Here is a 17,139-nt window from a genome sequence, read left to right as displayed (position 1 = left end):
TCTGGATAGATGGGTCACGTTGTCGGTTGTGTCTCAACCCTGATTTTCCTCAGCTTCGGTTGTTCCGTGCGTGATGTGAGGGTCTTTTGTTGATTGTCTGATACCCCTCAAGGAGCACTTACTGGTTAGAGACTTGATCAAGTTTCCAATGGAGCTCGGGAGTGGCCGGTATGTATCAGATCCCTCCGTAAAGTGACCCTACGAACAGGGACGTAGTGACTTCAATGCCCATCCCACTCGTTCATATTCTGAACTGATACAAAAAAGGCTAACAACTATACCTTTTCCATCTCCAACGCGATGATCTACAACACAGGGAGAATTATGTACGAGTCCATAAGCGTGGCTGTCTCAATTGCCACTCGTTCCCGAAGGTCTTCATCACAAGACGCTTTCTCTATCAGCAATACAATATTTCGGTGTGACATTTAGAAGATGAAGTTTCAGATTTAGACAGATCTTCATGAAAATGTCCGTTATAAGATATTGATCTTCCTGTCGGTTGATAGAGATTAATGTGCAAGTTGAATCAAAGACATTGAGTTGCAGAATGATGCACAGGGTCCTGGAGACTCAGAAATTCAGGTCGCCAACTCCGAAGACAGAAGAGCAATGTGATATCAAAAATCCTATAAGAGGAAGCCTTTCTCACTCTTTCTGTAATCATCATCCTCATCGCACTCTTTCGTTCAAGATGCATTATCTGAAGCTCCTCCTCGCTCTTCTGCCTGCGATCATCGCTGCTCCAACCGTCACTGACGATGATGATATTATCGAAGGCGCATACATCGTCACTTTGAAACAGAAACTTGACGAGAAACAAGTCGAACAGCACATCGATTGGGTTGACGGTATCCATAACGGAAGTGTTTTCCGTCGTGCTGACGATGGCGTCAAACTGGTCTGGAACGAGACAACCTATAAAGGGTACTCTGGAGACTTTGATAAGCAGACTATCAAGGCGATTGAGAAGAGCAAAGATGTAAGTCCCCCCTTTCTGCTTCTGATTCTTGATACTGATGTTCTAGGTCCTTGCTGTTGAGCCTGTTCGCAAGATCAATCTTTACGAGACTGTCACTCAGCAGAAATCGACCTGGGGTCTTGGCTCTATCTCGCATCGCACTCCTCATTTCAACGATTACATTTATGATTCATCAGCTGGAGCTGGAACGTATGCGTATGTTGTTGATACTGGTATCAATATCGCACATGACGAGTTCCAGGGCCGGGCGGAATTGGGTTATAATGCTTATCCTGGTGTTGACTTTGTCGATGCTAACGGTCACGGGACACATTGTGCTGGTACTATTGCTGGTAAAGAGTACGGCGTGGCCAAGAGAGCGAACTTGATTGCAGTCAAGGTGTTCCACTCAGGCAGTGTAAGTTTTTCACTCCCATATCTTAGTCCTGCTGACAGCTACAGTCTCGGAGTGATATCGTGCTTGCGGGGTACAACTGGGCCGTGACCAACATCACCAATACTCCAGGCCGCAAGGAACAGGCTGTCATATCCATGTCCCTCGGCGGCGGTCGCTCAGACGCCTTCAACGCCGCCGTCCAAGCTGCCTACAGCGCCGGAATCCATACCGTGGTCGCAGCAGGAAACGACGGCGCCGACGCATACAACTACTCGCCAGCCTCGGCCCCCAACGCCACGACTGTGGGAGCAATTGACATTAACAATAACCGAGCCAGCTTCTCCAATTACGGCGAGCTCGTTGATTTGTTCGCGCCGGGCGTGAACATTAAGAGTGCTTGGAATACGGCCAACAGTGCTACCAATACCATCAGCGGTACCAGTATGGCATGTCCTCATGTTGCTGGCCTGTCGCTATATTTGAGAGCCAAGGAAGGCTTGACGACACCTGAGAGCGTGGCGAGAAGATTGAAGGAGTTGGCGACGAGTGGTGTTGTCCAGAATGTTGGTAGTGGAAGTCCAAATTTGTTGGCCTACAATGGAGTTCCTCCGAGCTAGATCAGGGATGTGTGTTTGGTGTTTGAGATGGCGATAGACATAAACGATTGGGGTATTATGGGACACTCGTTCATCTCTTAGATACATTCGTTTAAAAACTCTATGCTTTAGACATGCTTTTCTAACAATATTTATGCGATGCGTCACTGTATCATTCATTCATCGTCCTCATGATACAATTTTCAGGGAGAGATACAGGGTAAGCAAACAGCCGATGGTAACTATCACCAGAAAACTAAAAAGCCATGTGATTCACTGTTTCATGCTTTACTTGACGTTAGTGTTTAAGCTGTGCCTCGATTCCGAGCCTATTAATTGGCTGGATTATCAAGCCACGAAGAATCAAGTGAAGGTATCGATGTCAATGGTGCGAGCACATAAAACGTGGCAGGGCAGGGTTGGGATGATGAAAGAGGAAAAGAGGAGGTCCGTGATGAGATAGCCGGCTCCGGGGGGGGATCTTATAGCTCGCCAGTAATGTCACCCACTGTCCAGGAGAGAAAATGGTTGATGAACCTGTGTAACAGTCTGACCACGTTGTACAACCCACTGAATGCGTTGAACTGTGAGATTAGCTGCTGTCGTCATGCAGCGTAAATTACATTCAGATCCTTCTGCTTCTGTTCGCGGCGTTGCCCCCTTTTCCTGTTTTGATTCGAGGCCTGCTTCTCCACATAAGCCAGACGCATGCATACATCGTATGGACATGGCATTGGCAGAAATAACAAACAATAAACACAAGACAATAATATAATCGGATAAGTAATTACTGGCTCAGATAGAGTATCGTACATCAATGCGATCGTGAGAAAAAAAAAAGCTTCTGCAAGCCCAGATGTCACCCACCATCAGCTTCATCAATTCAACCGCTGCAGCCGCCACAAACATTATGTATGGAATTAATTCCCATGTGCTGAGTGTCGCGTGCGTGGGAACCTAGTCTTATCTCGGTATGAATTTTCAGCTTAGCCTCTAGTCCTGGCCTGGCTCGTGGTGTGCTGTGCTGTGCTGATTATCGTTGGCGCTCCTTGCCGCTGCCGCTGCCGCTCGCTAAACCACTGGAGGCCCTTCTGTGCTCAGCGGTTGGCCACCTACTGTTTGCCCGCTTGTGATTGTGCCCGTGCCCGTGCTTCCTCAATCAACCACTCCCAGCTCCTCTATCGTGAGAGCCTGACATCACTGCAACTGACACACGAACTGTCTGTTTGAAATATTCTTCGGAGGCTACCTCAGAGGCTTTTGCTTTTTTTTATTTTTCTATTTTCCAGGCCACCATTTGCCTGTGTTTTACCATATTCTTGGCAACGAGTTGATGCGACGCGACAGTCGTCATCTTGCTATTGCTTTGCTTCCAGGTTCTCTACCTACCACAACCAAGGCAGATTATTGATTGATTAGGCATTCTGGGAATGTTACAGTCTGACTCCTGACTACCATATTCTACTCCTTACCTGTTATTCAGCTGTACCGCTACAAAGTTTACCTGCTGAGGTGAGGCAAGTGAGTGCGCAACGACTGCTGAAACTCACTCTCCGCCCACCGACCTGACCCGCCTACGTCTGCCTGACTCAACTCGATTCGATTAAACCTGATTACATGATCCATTTCGACTCCTCCACAATCCAATCTTCAACCTTTCCCCTCCGCCAAACGCTGGTCCCGCGACAGCGACAGCGATAGCGAACATCGACCCTTCACCATGTTTTGGAGATTCGGCGGTTACGCCAACATCTCCACCATCGACACAATCCTCGATAAGCCAGACTTTACCCTCGAGGAGCTACTCGAAGAGACAGACTTGATCCAGGAGCTCAAGCAGCACAACTCAAAGCTCATCGAATACCTCCGAAGCGACAAGGTTCTCGATAATCTGCTCGAATATGTAGTCGCTCCAAAGCTCGAGACCGTCGAGTCTCCCGACGAGTCCACCGACCAAGAGGCCAAGGCTAAGAACCGCTTTCTCTCTCTCTCGCGACCGCGCGCATCATCCCGCGCGACCGACCCGGGCGACGATGAAGAGGAGCAGGAGAAGAAGCGCAATCGCTACGCTTTCGTAGCTTGCGAGATTCTTAGCTCCGATACTTGGTCCATCTACGAGGCTTTGGCTGAGAACAGACAATTGATTCGCGATTTTTGGAACTTCTTGTCCCGCCCTGCCCCGCTCGATCCCCTCCAGGCGAGCTACTTCACAAAAGTCAATGAGTCTCTGTTTGAGAAGAAGACCGAGGATATGATGGAATTATTGACGACTCTTCCCGATGCTGTCCCTAATTTACTCAAGCATGTAGAGTGTCCTATGGTCATGGACCTACTGCTCAAAATCATCGCCCTCGATCGTAACGAGGGTGGCCAGGGTGTGGTCGAGGTGCGAAATCTCCCGACTAATCTAATGCATCTGTGCTAACATCATGGCTTCAGTGGTTGTACTCCAAGGACATCATCCCGAGCCTCCTCTCATGCCTCAGCCCCGAGAACAACTGGGTTGTGCAAACCGCCGCAGGTGACTTCATCAAGGCCATCATCACCATCTCTGCCAATGCCTCGCAGAATGAGCAACAGTGCATCGGCCCTAACGAGCTCACCCGTCAGCTTGTTTCCAAGCCATGCATCGAGCAGCTTATTGGTTACATGCTTGGCGGCGGCAACCCTCTGACTGTTGGTGTTGGTATCATTATTGAAGTAATTCGAAAGAACAACTCCGATTATGATCCCGATATGGGCACAGAGGCAAGCGCTGCGCCTTCCAGCCGCGATCCCATCTACCTGGGCACCCTTCTTCGCATGTTCGCCGAGAATGTCCCCAAGTTCATGAATCTGATTATGGATGTTCCCTCCAAGAAGGAGAAGATTGACTCGACCTTTGGCGTCAAGCTCGAGCCCCTTGGCTTTGATCGATTTAAGACATGCGAGCTCATGGCCGAGTTGTTGCACTGCAGTAACATGGGCTTGTTGAATGAGCCGGGTTCCGAGGAGCTGACAGCTCAGCGTGATATCGAGCGACAACGTCTTCGTACTGAGGGCAAGTTGGCGCCGGTCAAGGAGGAGGATCACTCCACTGACGACTTGACCATGCGAAGCGCTGCACCTGAAGAGAAGAGACGTCTCGAGGTCACTAACGCTGACGACGATGGTTTCGAGGAGGTTGAGCCCAGCAAGGAGATGAGTGAGGATACTTCTCATGAGTTTGTCAAGGCTGAAGACGACATTCCTGGTGCTTCTACAACATCTCTCAGCAAGGATGAGGATGACTTTGTAGATGAGCCGCTCAGCCCTCCTCAGACGGGTGCCAAGGATGATGAGACACGATTCGATGAGCCGGATTTGATGGTTGCGCCCTTATCGCCCACAAAGATTAAGACCGCTGAACACGCATCTACAGAGCCTGCTAAGGCTGATTCAACTGAGAAGCCCGAAGCTAAGGAGTCTAGCAGCGAGAAAACCGAAAAGACCGAAGAGCCCAAGCCCAAGACGGTGGCAGAGGATGTTTCAAAGGAGGATACCTCTGACTCTTCAGCTATCCTGACTCCTGCACCATCCGAGCCAGAGTCCAAGGCTGAGTCTACGGATGTCTCCATCAAGGTTGAGGAACAGCCTAGAGGTATCTCTCCCCAGCCAGACGACATGCCTGCACCTCTTTTCTCTGCTCCTCCTCCACCGGAATCTGGAGCCGATCGCCCACCACAAGCGGCCGAAAAGGTAGCTGGTGATGCTCAAGCTGCGACAGCTGAGACCTCTGCCACGGAAACAAAGACCGAGGAGGTCAAGGAGGATAAGCCTAAGGAGGAGCAGGCTACGGGTCAGGCTACGGAGGAGCCCGTTGTTGGAGATTTCCTAAAGCTTCAATTCGTTGAACACCGTGTTGTTCCAACCATTCTTGTAAGTCAACCATGCCCTCTACTGATTGCTATCTAACATGGCCAGAACTTCTTCTTTGCATACCCCTGGAACAACTTCCTGCATAATGTTGTGTACGATATCGTTCAGCAAGTTTTCAACGGTCCCATGGACCGCAGCTACAACCCCACATTGGCCGTTTCACTGTTCGAAGCTGCCGATGTCACAAGTGCCATCATCAACGGCCAAAAGGCCAGCGACGAGTCTCAGGCCAAGACGAAGACCCGCATGGGATACATGGGTCACCTTACCCTCATTGCTGAGGAGGTTGTCAAGTTCACCGAGCGCCACCCTCCGGAGCTCCTCTCGGAGACTGTCCTTGACCGAGTCATGAGCCAGGAATGGATAAGTTACGTTGAGGGATCACTCGCCGAGACACGCGAGCGAGACAATGCCATCCTTGGTGGTGTACGACCAGAGGTAGCTATGGGTAACCGGTCAATGGGTGGCAGTGGGCTTGGCGGCGTCGGCCTTTCTGGCTTGAGCGGAGGCTCTGGCGGTGGTGGTTCCAGTGCACTTGCGGAAGCTGGCCTTAACGGAGGAATAGAGCTCAGCCAGGACAGCGGAAATGGCATCGGTCCTTTCACTATCAGTGGGGCCACATTAATGTCCGGCTTTGGCAGCAGTAGCGATGAGGAGGATGAAGATGGGGACGAAAACGAGGAGGATGTCAATTCCGAGGTGAGTGGTGTTTCCGCTGAAGCTGAAGACGATGGTTCGGATCACGGCATCCCTGGATACCCTGGCATCGCAGAAACACTGGAGGATGTGATTATGCGGTCTCCTGAGACTTTTGCATCACAATTTCCTGACTTGGATTATCCGGAGGACGTCACAAGGGGGTCTCCTATGGACTTGGACGAAACTGTAGCACACCATCAGCGCTCATCCCAAGATGAAGAGCAACAGCACGCTGAGCAGGTTGAGGATGTCTCAAAACCAGAAGGCAGCCCTTAGGAGGACGTACCTTACTGGGGAACACTCGATCGTCCACGTACCAGACGAGAGAGGCGAGACAGGCGACGCCCTGAGATGCTGCGACTTGACGACCTTGAGACCTTCGAGGACGTCGAGGTTGAAGAGCTCATGAAGCTGCTGACGACACCGAGGTTTTGAGACATTTATACCAGGCGTTGTGGGATAGAAGGGGCGGGTGGATGGCTCGGGGGATTATCATGTAAGGTCTGGATTGACCTAGTTTGGGATCTGTATAGAATAATGATTGGTAACGGAGACAAGAGTTAGGAGTACACGCTGCTACGAAGGAACGAAATGGAAAGGAGGATCAAGCTTCGATGCCAGTGTTTTCAGGACGCCTTTCCCTCCGACTCATCTCAACTCATCTATCACATCTCCTAGTGTCAACTGATCATTTCACCCATGAGCGCCTCGTACTAACGAGACATTTCTAGTTCCGAGCTTACACGGACCCCTTGAACTCGGGATCAATGGAGCCTCCATCGATTCCCCCACCACCTCCACCTCCCCCGCCGCTGAACATCCCCCCCTCTAGGGCGCGACTCCAACTGGCGGCTCGACTGGCGATGCATCAGAAGAACAACCAAGCACAATCATCTGGAAATTTAAGTAACGACGATGATGACGATGACGAAAACCCTACAGATCCGTTTGCCGATACAGAAGAAGACTTTGATGATGATGATCAGACGCAAGGTGATGAGAAGGGTGCATGGTGGAGAGATGTGGTGAGGGATCGTGGAGGCAAGCCAGATGGGAATGAATCAGACGACGAGCGTGATGACGATGATGACGATGAGTTTGGAGATTTTGCTATGCCAGAAGACGATGCTCAGAACGTTATAAGACCTCAACCTGTGAATCCTGCAAAGGAGGGTTCGGCTTCAACGAGGGGGTTGAGTGGACTATGGCCATTTGGACTGTCAAAGGCGGAGAAGGAAAAGGAGGGGAGTAGACAGGCTGCTGAGGAGGGGAAGGATGATGAAGTCAAGGCTGTGGAAGTTAAGGAGGCCAAGAGACGAACGAGTATTGAGGATCCTGATGATGATGAGGTTGTGGTTTAGATACCTGAGATGGGGGGATTAATGGTGTACGATATGAATATAGGAATTGCTATGAGTTATGTGTATGTAGAATTGCATCAAGGCAGTTGTTTCAATGCGTAGTGTGCGTTGATGGGTGTAAGCAGTGCTTGGGGTGTTGTGGATTGCTGAGATGCTCTATCTAGTGTGCTGTTTCTCTGTAGAGAGAGGGTTGGGTTTTCAGGAATGTGACCATCTATCTCTCAGTGCTCAGTGTTATCGTAGTCTCTCGTATCAGCCCCCAGAAAGACTAATAATACACGAAACGTTGGAATTGGGAGGATTGGAACCCCTGAATCACAGCTCTCAGGCGCTTAGACATGACGGGGTCCGTGTCTTGGAGCGTGAGGACTAAAACGGCCCCAGCTCATCTCGCTTATAGCCTTATCTCGCTTGTAGCCGAGGACTCCCGTCTCGGAAACACGGGAAGTCCTTGTTTAAAAGGGAAATCATACTCCGTATTCAACAATTATTTTGTTCTTCAAACTTACGCATGGGACGAGGGTTTGTTAGTTTGTTTTAAGTTCAGAACGGGAGAGAAGACGGGATGAAAGGGATAGGATGTCTTAGGGAAAAGCTTAATGTTGAGTGTTTAATCTCGGTAAGTTCGCCCTGCAGATCTGGACCAAAGTTCTCTTTTTTTGTCGCTTTTCGCCAAGGTAAGGAGTAAGGATCTGATAATAATAGGTATAAGGCCAGGTGTCGGTTAACTTGGGGGTATCAGGTCTGAATGTAACTTGAGACTTGCAGCTGCGAGGGGGGCCAAAGGATGATAGAGAGTAAAAGGGGAACAGGAACAGTTGCGATAATAGAGTTGGGGGTTAATCCTTCAATACGAATGTGCTATGACGAACTCTAACAGAGTGAGTTTGGAGTTGAGGTCCGAGGGTATCAGTCGTGTTAATTGATGAAGAGTAACATCGTCGTGAAGATCAAAGAACATCAGTATTTTAATTCTGTCAGCTTGAAACAACTTAATTCAGTTCTCTGACTTTACCACTTTATGCGGGCTCTCAATCTCGGTGGTTGTCAGAGCCAAGTAAATAGGAGCAGACGCGCATTGCGGCACGTCATGGCGTGGTTATGGAGTATTGATCACGGTCTCAATTCGCTGCGGCCTAGAGTCACGGGTACTTGAGCCTTGTGCTTGGACTCGTTGGGTCTGGAGTAGCTTGTACAAAGGATATTTTGGGGGCTATGAGTTGGAGACAGGATTCAGGATTTGGGATGGTTTGAGGATGGAGGGCATGTCATAGAAGACTACGCATAAAACAAGAGAAGAGAAAATGGTAGAATAACTCGAGGATCGCATCTTCAATTAGTGACTCGGATCTTTTGATAACATCATCAGTTCAATACAATGTCTCCCCAAAGACCAAGCCTACCAAGGCTCATGACCGACTTGTCCCACGACTCACCAGACCAACTCATAGAAGCGATAGCCTCAACACTGTCAATATCGCGCGAAGACATTCTTCTCTTTGATTCATTCACCGAACTAGGCGGCGATGAAGAAGCAGCAGAACTCGTCCGTCAAACATGTCAAAGCAAAGGTTTTGATATCAAAAGCGACGACATAATGGCGTGTCAAACACTAGCCGAGCTTCAGACAAGATGCACCCCGAAATCCAACGCCAGGTCTGACTCGGTAGACTCTTATTCCTCGTCGTCCAGCGGAAGTGTTGGGGGGGTTAACGTTAACGTTAGTGGTAGGGCTGCAGGGGGAAGCTCAGCAGCAGTGGACCCTAATTTGGAGAGCTTACTGGAGTCATTTCCCAGCGTCAGCAGCGTGTGCATGGTCTGGCCCAGAGCAGGCCCATTCGACGGCCAACTCGTTGCTCTTATTAAGATCGGCTCTACGACCTCTAAACCTCTACCTATCGACTTTGTCAGGGACGAGATTTCTTCACTTCGCATGGCCGTGCAGCAGCCCCAGATATGGATTCCCGCCGACTTTGACTTTGACTTGGGCGACAGACGTGGCGCGCAAACATGGGTGCAGAACATGGACGAGATTACCTACAAGGAAGTCATGAAGCTTCAGATTCCTACGCGACGGCGGGTGGTGACGAGGGAGGTGAGTAGCAGGGTGGGGAGTGAGGATCTGGAGGTGTTTCCGATGAGTGCGATGCAGCGGGTTTATCTGGCTGCTGTTGGGGATGAGAGTCGGTGGACGAAGGGTTTGATGGTTAGGGTGAAAGGCGGTGCGGAGCCCGTTGATGTGGACGCTGCGATTGAAGCCATCGTCGCTCGGCATGACATGCTCAGAGCACGATTCGTCAAGGGCGATGAGTGGATGCAGTGTGTTACTCCCAACGGCACGAATTCTTACACTCTTTCGCATCACGTTGATGTCGGGGAGGACGAGATGCTCACACTCATCAACGAAACTGAAGAAGCGATTGATCCATTCGATGGTCCCGTTTTTGCGGCAATGTACATTCACAACCAGGACAAGCAGATGCTATACCTCGTGGCGCACCAACTCATCCTCGATTCACTTTCCTGGAGGATCATTCTCAGCGATCTGGAAGAGTTGCTCCAAAAAGGCACGCTTTTGTCGGAAGGCAGTGTGTCGTTTGAGCGGTGGATCGAACATCAGGGCCATGAGATGGAGCAGAGGTTATTTGAGCAGACACTTCCTTTTGATGTCTTCTCTGCGGATCTGGAGTATTGGGATCTGGATCACCAAGAGAATACATACGGAATCTCAGACCGCGTGTCGTTTCAAATCACCGCGGAGCAGGCGTATTCTCTAGAGCAATCGTCAGCGCAGGTGTTGAGAACGGATTCGGCAGATGTGATACTCGCTGCATTACTCCTCTCGTTCTGCCAGGTCTTTCCTGATAGAGTGCTACCGACGTTGTGGAAGCAGGAAAATGGACGGGATGCTTCAGAGGGGGATTTCAACATCTTGGAAACGGTTGGATGGTTCGCTTCACTGTGTCCCATGGGCGTGTCTGTTAATCCAGATACGGATTTGATCGGGGTTATTACTTTGATCAAGGATACGAGGAGGAGTATTCCAAGATCAGGGGTGCCGTTCTTCAATTCTGAGTTTTCATCATCGCAAGGCGCTGCGATGAACATCCCCCTCGAAATCATCTTCAACACAATCGACACCGCGAAACAACTTCAACGAAAGAATGGATTGTTAGAACCTATCGCTATACCTGGCCAATCTCATTTTAAATCCACCACCGGATCCGACGTCGGAAGAATCGCTTTGTTTGAAGTCTCAGCGATGATGGATAACTCTGGAGGTCAGATCGACGTGGTGTACAACAAAACCTGCAAATTCCAGGATAAGATCCAGACGTGGATTCAAGTCTTTGAGTATCAACTCCTCGAAGCCATCACAAAACTCGAATCCCACGAACCACAACTCACACTCTCCGACATTCCTTTAATCCAATCGTCGTACCAAGCTCTTGAGCGACTCACATCAGATCGAAGGATCAACATCAAAGACATTGAGACGATACAGCCCATCACACCAGCCCAGCAAGAACTCCTCATCGCACAATCGCAAATCAGCGAATCTTTTTACGTCCACGTCTCTTATGAACTCACAGGCTTGAGTCACATTATCGATGTCACGAGGTTATGTGAGGCTTGGGAGGTCATCGTTGCTAACACACCTGCTCTGCGGAGTATCTTTATCGATGCTATTTCGAGAGAGGGCTTGTTTGATCAAGTTGTGCTGAAAAAGATTTCACCGAATATTTTATTCATTGAGACGATGGACCCGAGAGAAGCGATTGGGACGTTGCCAGGGTTGAATATGGGGTTTGGAGAGCCGAGACATAGACTCTCGGTGTGTTATAACCCTGAGGGGATGGTTGTGAGGCTCGATGCTAGCCAGGCACTCTGCGATGTAAGTCCCCATTCACATACTGTCAAGTAAGGTGTTAACCGTGATAGTTACCGAGTCTTCATCTCTTGATAACAGAACTGAGCCGTGTATACTCGGGTCAAGATCCACAGGACAACTCATCGCTTCACAACACATATCTCCACCAAATAGCCTCCATCGACACAGCCTACAGTCTCGAAGTATGGAAAACGAGCCTCTCCTACGCAAGACCATGCATCTTCCCACCGCTCTCAGCAAACACAAAGGATATCTTGCACACCACCCCCTTTGATCTCGACATCCCGACCATGCAGATGCGCATGTTCTGCCAACAGAACCAAGTCCACGCCCAAGCTGTCTTCCAACTTGCCTGGGCTCTCGTCCTTCGTGCCTTTGTAGGCATGGACGCTGTTACCTTTGGGTATCAGTTCTCCGCACGTGATGAGCAGCTCCTCTGTGGGATTGAAGAAATGGTCGGTAGTTTTGCGACCATTTTGCCGTGCTATGTCGAGATGCCGCCTCCTGCTTCGCTGGGACAGTGTCTTGCTGTTGTGGGTGAAGGGTATGCTAATGCGAGGAAGCATGATAATCTCACCATGTCTGAGGTCCAGCATGCGTTGGGGCTCAAGGATAAGAGGTTGTTTAACACTTGTCTTTACTTTCATGAGGAGAATAACCTTGTTGCTGGCGATGAGTTGATTACATCGCTTTTGACGTCTGGGCGCAAGACGGATTGTGATGTGTCGCTTACGCTTATGTTTATCAACGATCGGTTACACGTCAACTTTGCATCTCGACATCTTTCAACTTCTCACATTCAGAGTGTTATGAATAGTTTTCACTCCGCGCTCACTCAAATCCTCACGACACCCCAGAAACTCATCGTGGAGACAGATCTTCTTACAGATAGGGACTACGCCCAACTCGTCGTTCAAGACTGGACCACCCAATCTCAAAAGATCTCATCCTGTCTTCATGATATTATTCTTCAGCATAGTCTTCTTCGTCCAGACGCAGAAGCTGTTTGTTCCTGGGACGGCGACATAACATACGCGCAACTCTCAACGCTCGTCTCACGACTGAAAACATATCTCGTCAATCTCGGTGTCGGGCCTGGAACGATAGTTCCCGTCGTTCTAGAGAAGAATCATTGGGCACCTGTCATCATCCTCGCTGTTCTTTCGGCCGGTGCTAGTTTCGCGGCGTTGGATTCACAGGATGCTAGTACGGTCAAGTCGACTATTGATTACCTCAATCCACACATCGTTCTGGCGACTGAGACTGCGTGGAAGGACTTGAGCTCGTTGGCGATCAATCTTGTCATTGTTAACGATACCTTCTTTGCAATGCTTACGCCGTATCTTTCGACGATGGGACAAGAGGCAAGTCCTGACCATGCAGCGTGTGTGTTTGTCACGCCCAAGAAATCGCGGAGTATTTTCTTCACGCATTCGTCGTTGCTCTCAGCCTTCTTCGCCCAAGGGCCAGCGCTAAAGCTCAACAGCGAAAGTCGTGTTCTTCAGCTCTCAGCCTTCAACGTCGACATCTCCCTGGTGGAAATTCTTGGAACGTTGGTTCACGGTGGTTGTGTCTGTATTCCTTCACCGCAAGAACGAAGTAACGACATCGCTAGTGCCATGGCTCGAATGGATGTTACGTGGTCGTACATGACGAGTCTGATCGCGAGGAGCATCCATCCAGATTCGGTGCCGAGCCTACGAACGCTGTGCTTTCGGACGAGAAAACTTGATCCTGATACGTACATGCCGTGGCTGGAAGATCATGATATTCTTCTTGCGTACGGCGCACCGGATATTTGTCCCCTCGGTATTTCAGTAACCGAAGTTGAAAGGGACAACAGTTTGGACGTCATTACACCACCGGTCACCGGTCGATTTTGGGTTCTTAATCCTGATAATCACAAGAAACTCATGCCTGTCGGTGCGATTGGTGAATTGGCCATCGACAGTCCTCTCGTCACGCCTCATCGCTTTGCATTGGACAGGCCTCTCGTTGCACCAGATTTAGACGGTGATCGACAGAGGCCTCGGTATCTCAAGACAGGACATCGTGTACGCTATCTCGACGATGGAAACATCCAGTTCATTTCCAGCGTTCGCGATGAAGTTAGAGTCGGCGGCCTGATGGTCGACGTCGCGCAAGTTGAACAACTCATGCGTCGTTGTCTAGGCCAGGGCATTGATGTGGTCGTTGACTCAATCACCATGCGCGACACAGGCCCTTTACTAGCTGCGTTTCTTCAACTTGGTCACGCTATGCAGCCGAATGAGAATCTTCACACCCTCACCCCCGAGACTCGGGAGCGGATGTACATTGCCAAGAAGACGTTTGAAGCATCCCTCGAGAACCCAACGTCCAACACACCCCGTCTTCCACGGCACTCTATCCCTGCAGTGTTTATTCCTGTCAGAGCGTTTCCAATGTCAACGTCTCTGAAAGTCAACCGACGAAAACTCCAGCGCAGCGTCGCTAATCTCTCAACACATGATGTTCTCCTAATGTCGCACGTTCCTAACCCAGGCGAAATCCAACGTGTAACTCTCTCGCAGAAACCCCTTCCCCTCACAGGCCCTGAAGAAGCAATGCGGGAGATGTGGGCAAACACCCTTGGTATCTCTGTTTCTGCTGTCAAAGGCTCAAGTACCTTCTCATCAGTCGGCGGGAACAAGTACCTCGCTGCTCATCTCGTCATCACAGCTCGCAAAAGCGGTGTTTACATTTCACTATCTGATCTCTTGGGCGAACGTACACTGACCGAGATATGTCGCTCTGCTGAGTCTTCAACAAAGAGACCCTCGGCTCGAAAACAAGTCGCGAGGAAGATTGATACCAAATTCGTCAGGGAAGTCATCGCGCCGCAGCTTGGAGTTTCTTCACCTGATGTCCTCGACTTTGCTGAAGCATCCTCCCAGCAAGTTCGTGCTCTTGAACTGGGAATGTTTCCAAACAGAGCTGATATAATCTGTCTTGCCCTTCGTTTCAACGGCCCCATCGATACAGCGCGTCTAGAAACTGCGTGCAAAGGCCTGAGCGACATGCACGCTATTCTCAACGTAGCGTTCATCACTCACTTGCACACTGTTTATCAAGTCCACTGCGCTTCTTTCAAGCCCCCGTTCTCAACGATTTCTTGCAGTACAGGCTCTCTTGAAGAAGTCACGCAGAATCTCATCAAGGAGCATCAATCTTTGCCTTTTGACCCAACAACCCCTGTCACCAACTTTGCATTCTTAAATGCAGAACAGCAAGGATGCTTGGTTATTCGTCTGAGTACATCTCAGATCGACGATATAGCAGCCCACTTACTCGTTCACGAACTTACTTCTCTCTATGAAGGAGACGATACGACTGATGTACCGAGATCTTCATATCTTGACTACACACGCGCTTCACAAGTAACGCGTGCTCAAGGTCTAGAATACTGGAATGTTCAACTTGAGAATGCAAAGATGACAAAGATCATCGCTCACACACGCCCCGTCGCTCCAGCGTCTTTATCTGAGATTCGAACGGTAAAACATACAACGTCTCTAGGCCATCTATCCTCCTACGGCATGACTCCCGACGCAGCGCTCAAAGCATCATGGGCCATCGTCCTCTCTACACTCTCATCCTCCCACGATGTTCTCTTCGGCGAAGTAATACACACTGCAGCCCCTGATATCGTCGGTCCCATGACAAACATCCTCCCAGTACGAGTTCAATTCCCGTCTAGTCACAGCACACCCCTCGATCTCATGAACTGCATCCAACTCCAGCGCCAATCCCACTCTCGCTTTGAAACATTCGGGTTTCAAGAACTCGTCAACAAATGCACAAACTGGCGCGCCTGCACACGCTTCAGCAGCGTTGTAGAGCACCACATTCCTGGGCCGCACGATGGATCGTCGACGATGAATATCGACGGTGCGACGTTTACGTACAAGATGGTAGAAGCGTGGACGAGGGACTTTCCAGATCTTTTTGTAAGATCGAGTACCGAGGCGAATGATCGTCTTGTTCTGGAGATCAAGTACTCTGAGGAACGACTCACCACCGCTTTTGTTCAGAATTGCTTGAGTTTGCTCGTTGCGGCTTGGGAGACTATCACGCATCCTGAGACGATCCATCAGCCCATGATTCACTCATCAGATGAGATTTCGAGATCACAAAGGCAGATCCCTTTGCCTGCGAAGCAACCCCCTCAAGGTCCACCAGTTGAATCGCTCGATGCGTCTCAACGCAAGGATCTTCAGGTCTCTATCGTCAAGGCCTGGGACAAAGTCATAAAACCCTCTTCCACAAGCATCCCAAAGGATAAAATCCCCACGACACCATTCTACACTATTTCTGGCTGCATTCTTCCCGCACACACCCTCACAGCCGAGCTCAACAACGTCCTCCCCGTTAGCATCACACTAGAAGACGTTTTGGCCCATCCAAGCATGCACGCCCAACTCGAGCTCGTAACACGTCTTCTCCCTCCCAAGTCAGACTCTGGGTCTTTACTCCGCCCAAAGTCCAAATCCGGTCCTGAGCGCTCAACGACAACAGCACTTCGCAACGGACTACGAAATCTCAAGAACAGAAATAGCATGCTAAGTCTGAAAAGCAGCTGGATCAAGAACAAGCGTCCCTCAACGGCGCATTCAGACGATGAGCCTGTTCCTGTTATCCCAGAGACGGTGCCGGAAGTACCCGTTCAAGTCCTCTCCCCCATCCCGATGATTGTAATTCCCGAGATTGGGTCTTCAGATACACCCGTTAGTCCAAGTGGGCCAATGTACGAACTCGACGGTGGCCCTGTCATCGGCGATAGGCGAAGTAGCGGAGGATCATCGTGGAGAACAGTTGAAGAGGGAAGTCTGATGAGTCCTGTCAGCCCAGTGAGTCCAGGGCGGAGGGTGTCGACATGGGGCAGTATGTTTGAACTGCCCATGAGAGGGCGATCGCCATTTGGAAACAGATCACCGAGATGATACTGAGTACTCACTCGTTGTGATTTCTTATGTGGTGCTATGCCTGTTGAGGCTCATGGATAATGATGATGATGTCTTATTTCTTAGTTTTGGTAATATGTAGACAATAGTGAAGGATACCCATTGAATCAACTTCAGCTCGCTTGTAAACAACCATGGCTGTACGAGTAAATGAGTCCAAACTGCAGACTTTGAAGAACTGATTCAACTAACACCATGCTAGTCCCCGGCATCACTATACCATACGCCAAACACCAAAACTTGTAAACAAATTGTCCTCGACTACAACCTCTTGGTTTTTTTATACAATATCTGTCTCAACAGACAAACAATCTCTATGTCAATGCAACCGGGGTATATAAATCTTCCAGGTAA

General features: G+C 49.8%; 4 protein-coding genes across 4 annotated transcripts; all 4 read left to right on the top strand.

Moving 5' to 3' along the window:
* Positions 1 to 694: 694 nt before the first annotated feature.
* Positions 695 to 1,975, top strand: FSUBG_6302 (subtilisin-like serine protease; the record flags this gene model as incomplete). The annotated part of the gene is made up of 3 exons (XM_036684487.1): positions 695 to 982; positions 1,029 to 1,379; positions 1,424 to 1,975. 3 exons carry the CDS (start codon positions 695 to 697, stop codon positions 1,973 to 1,975), a joined length of 1,191 nt encoding a protein of 396 aa, XP_036538174.1.
* Positions 1,976 to 3,674: 1,699 nt separating this feature from the next.
* On the top strand, positions 3,675 to 6,826 carry FSUBG_6301 (Sit4p-associated protein; the record flags this gene model as incomplete). The annotated part of the gene is made up of 3 exons (XM_036684486.1): positions 3,675 to 4,340; positions 4,394 to 5,851; positions 5,897 to 6,826. The coding sequence occupies 3 exons, from the start codon at positions 3,675 to 3,677 to the stop codon at positions 6,824 to 6,826; spliced, it is 3,054 nt and encodes a 1,017-aa protein (XP_036538173.1).
* Positions 6,827 to 7,413: 587 nt separating this feature from the next.
* On the top strand, positions 7,414 to 7,911 carry FSUBG_6300 (extragenic suppressor of kinetochore 1; the record flags this gene model as incomplete). Its single annotated transcript, XM_036684485.1, has 1 exon — positions 7,414 to 7,911. One exon carries the CDS (start codon positions 7,414 to 7,416, stop codon positions 7,909 to 7,911), a length of 498 nt encoding a protein of 165 aa, XP_036538172.1.
* A 1,378-nt stretch (positions 7,912 to 9,289) lies between these two features.
* Positions 9,290 to 16,764, top strand: FSUBG_6299 (non-ribosomal peptide synthetase; the record flags this gene model as incomplete). Its single annotated transcript, XM_036684482.1, has 2 exons — positions 9,290 to 11,806; positions 11,854 to 16,764. 2 exons carry the CDS (start codon positions 9,290 to 9,292, stop codon positions 16,762 to 16,764), a joined length of 7,428 nt encoding a protein of 2,475 aa, XP_036538171.1.
* Positions 16,765 to 17,139: the final 375 nt, after the last annotated feature.

The sequence above is a fragment of the Fusarium subglutinans genome (assembly GCF_013396075.1).
Source record: "Fusarium subglutinans strain NRRL 66333 chromosome Unknown NRRL66333_c0000065, whole genome shotgun sequence".
In the NCBI taxonomy this organism is placed as follows: Eukaryota; Fungi; Ascomycota; class Sordariomycetes; order Hypocreales; family Nectriaceae; genus Fusarium; species Fusarium subglutinans.
Note: the sequence above shows the minus strand (reverse complement) of the source record. Positions and strands in the feature narration are given on the sequence as shown.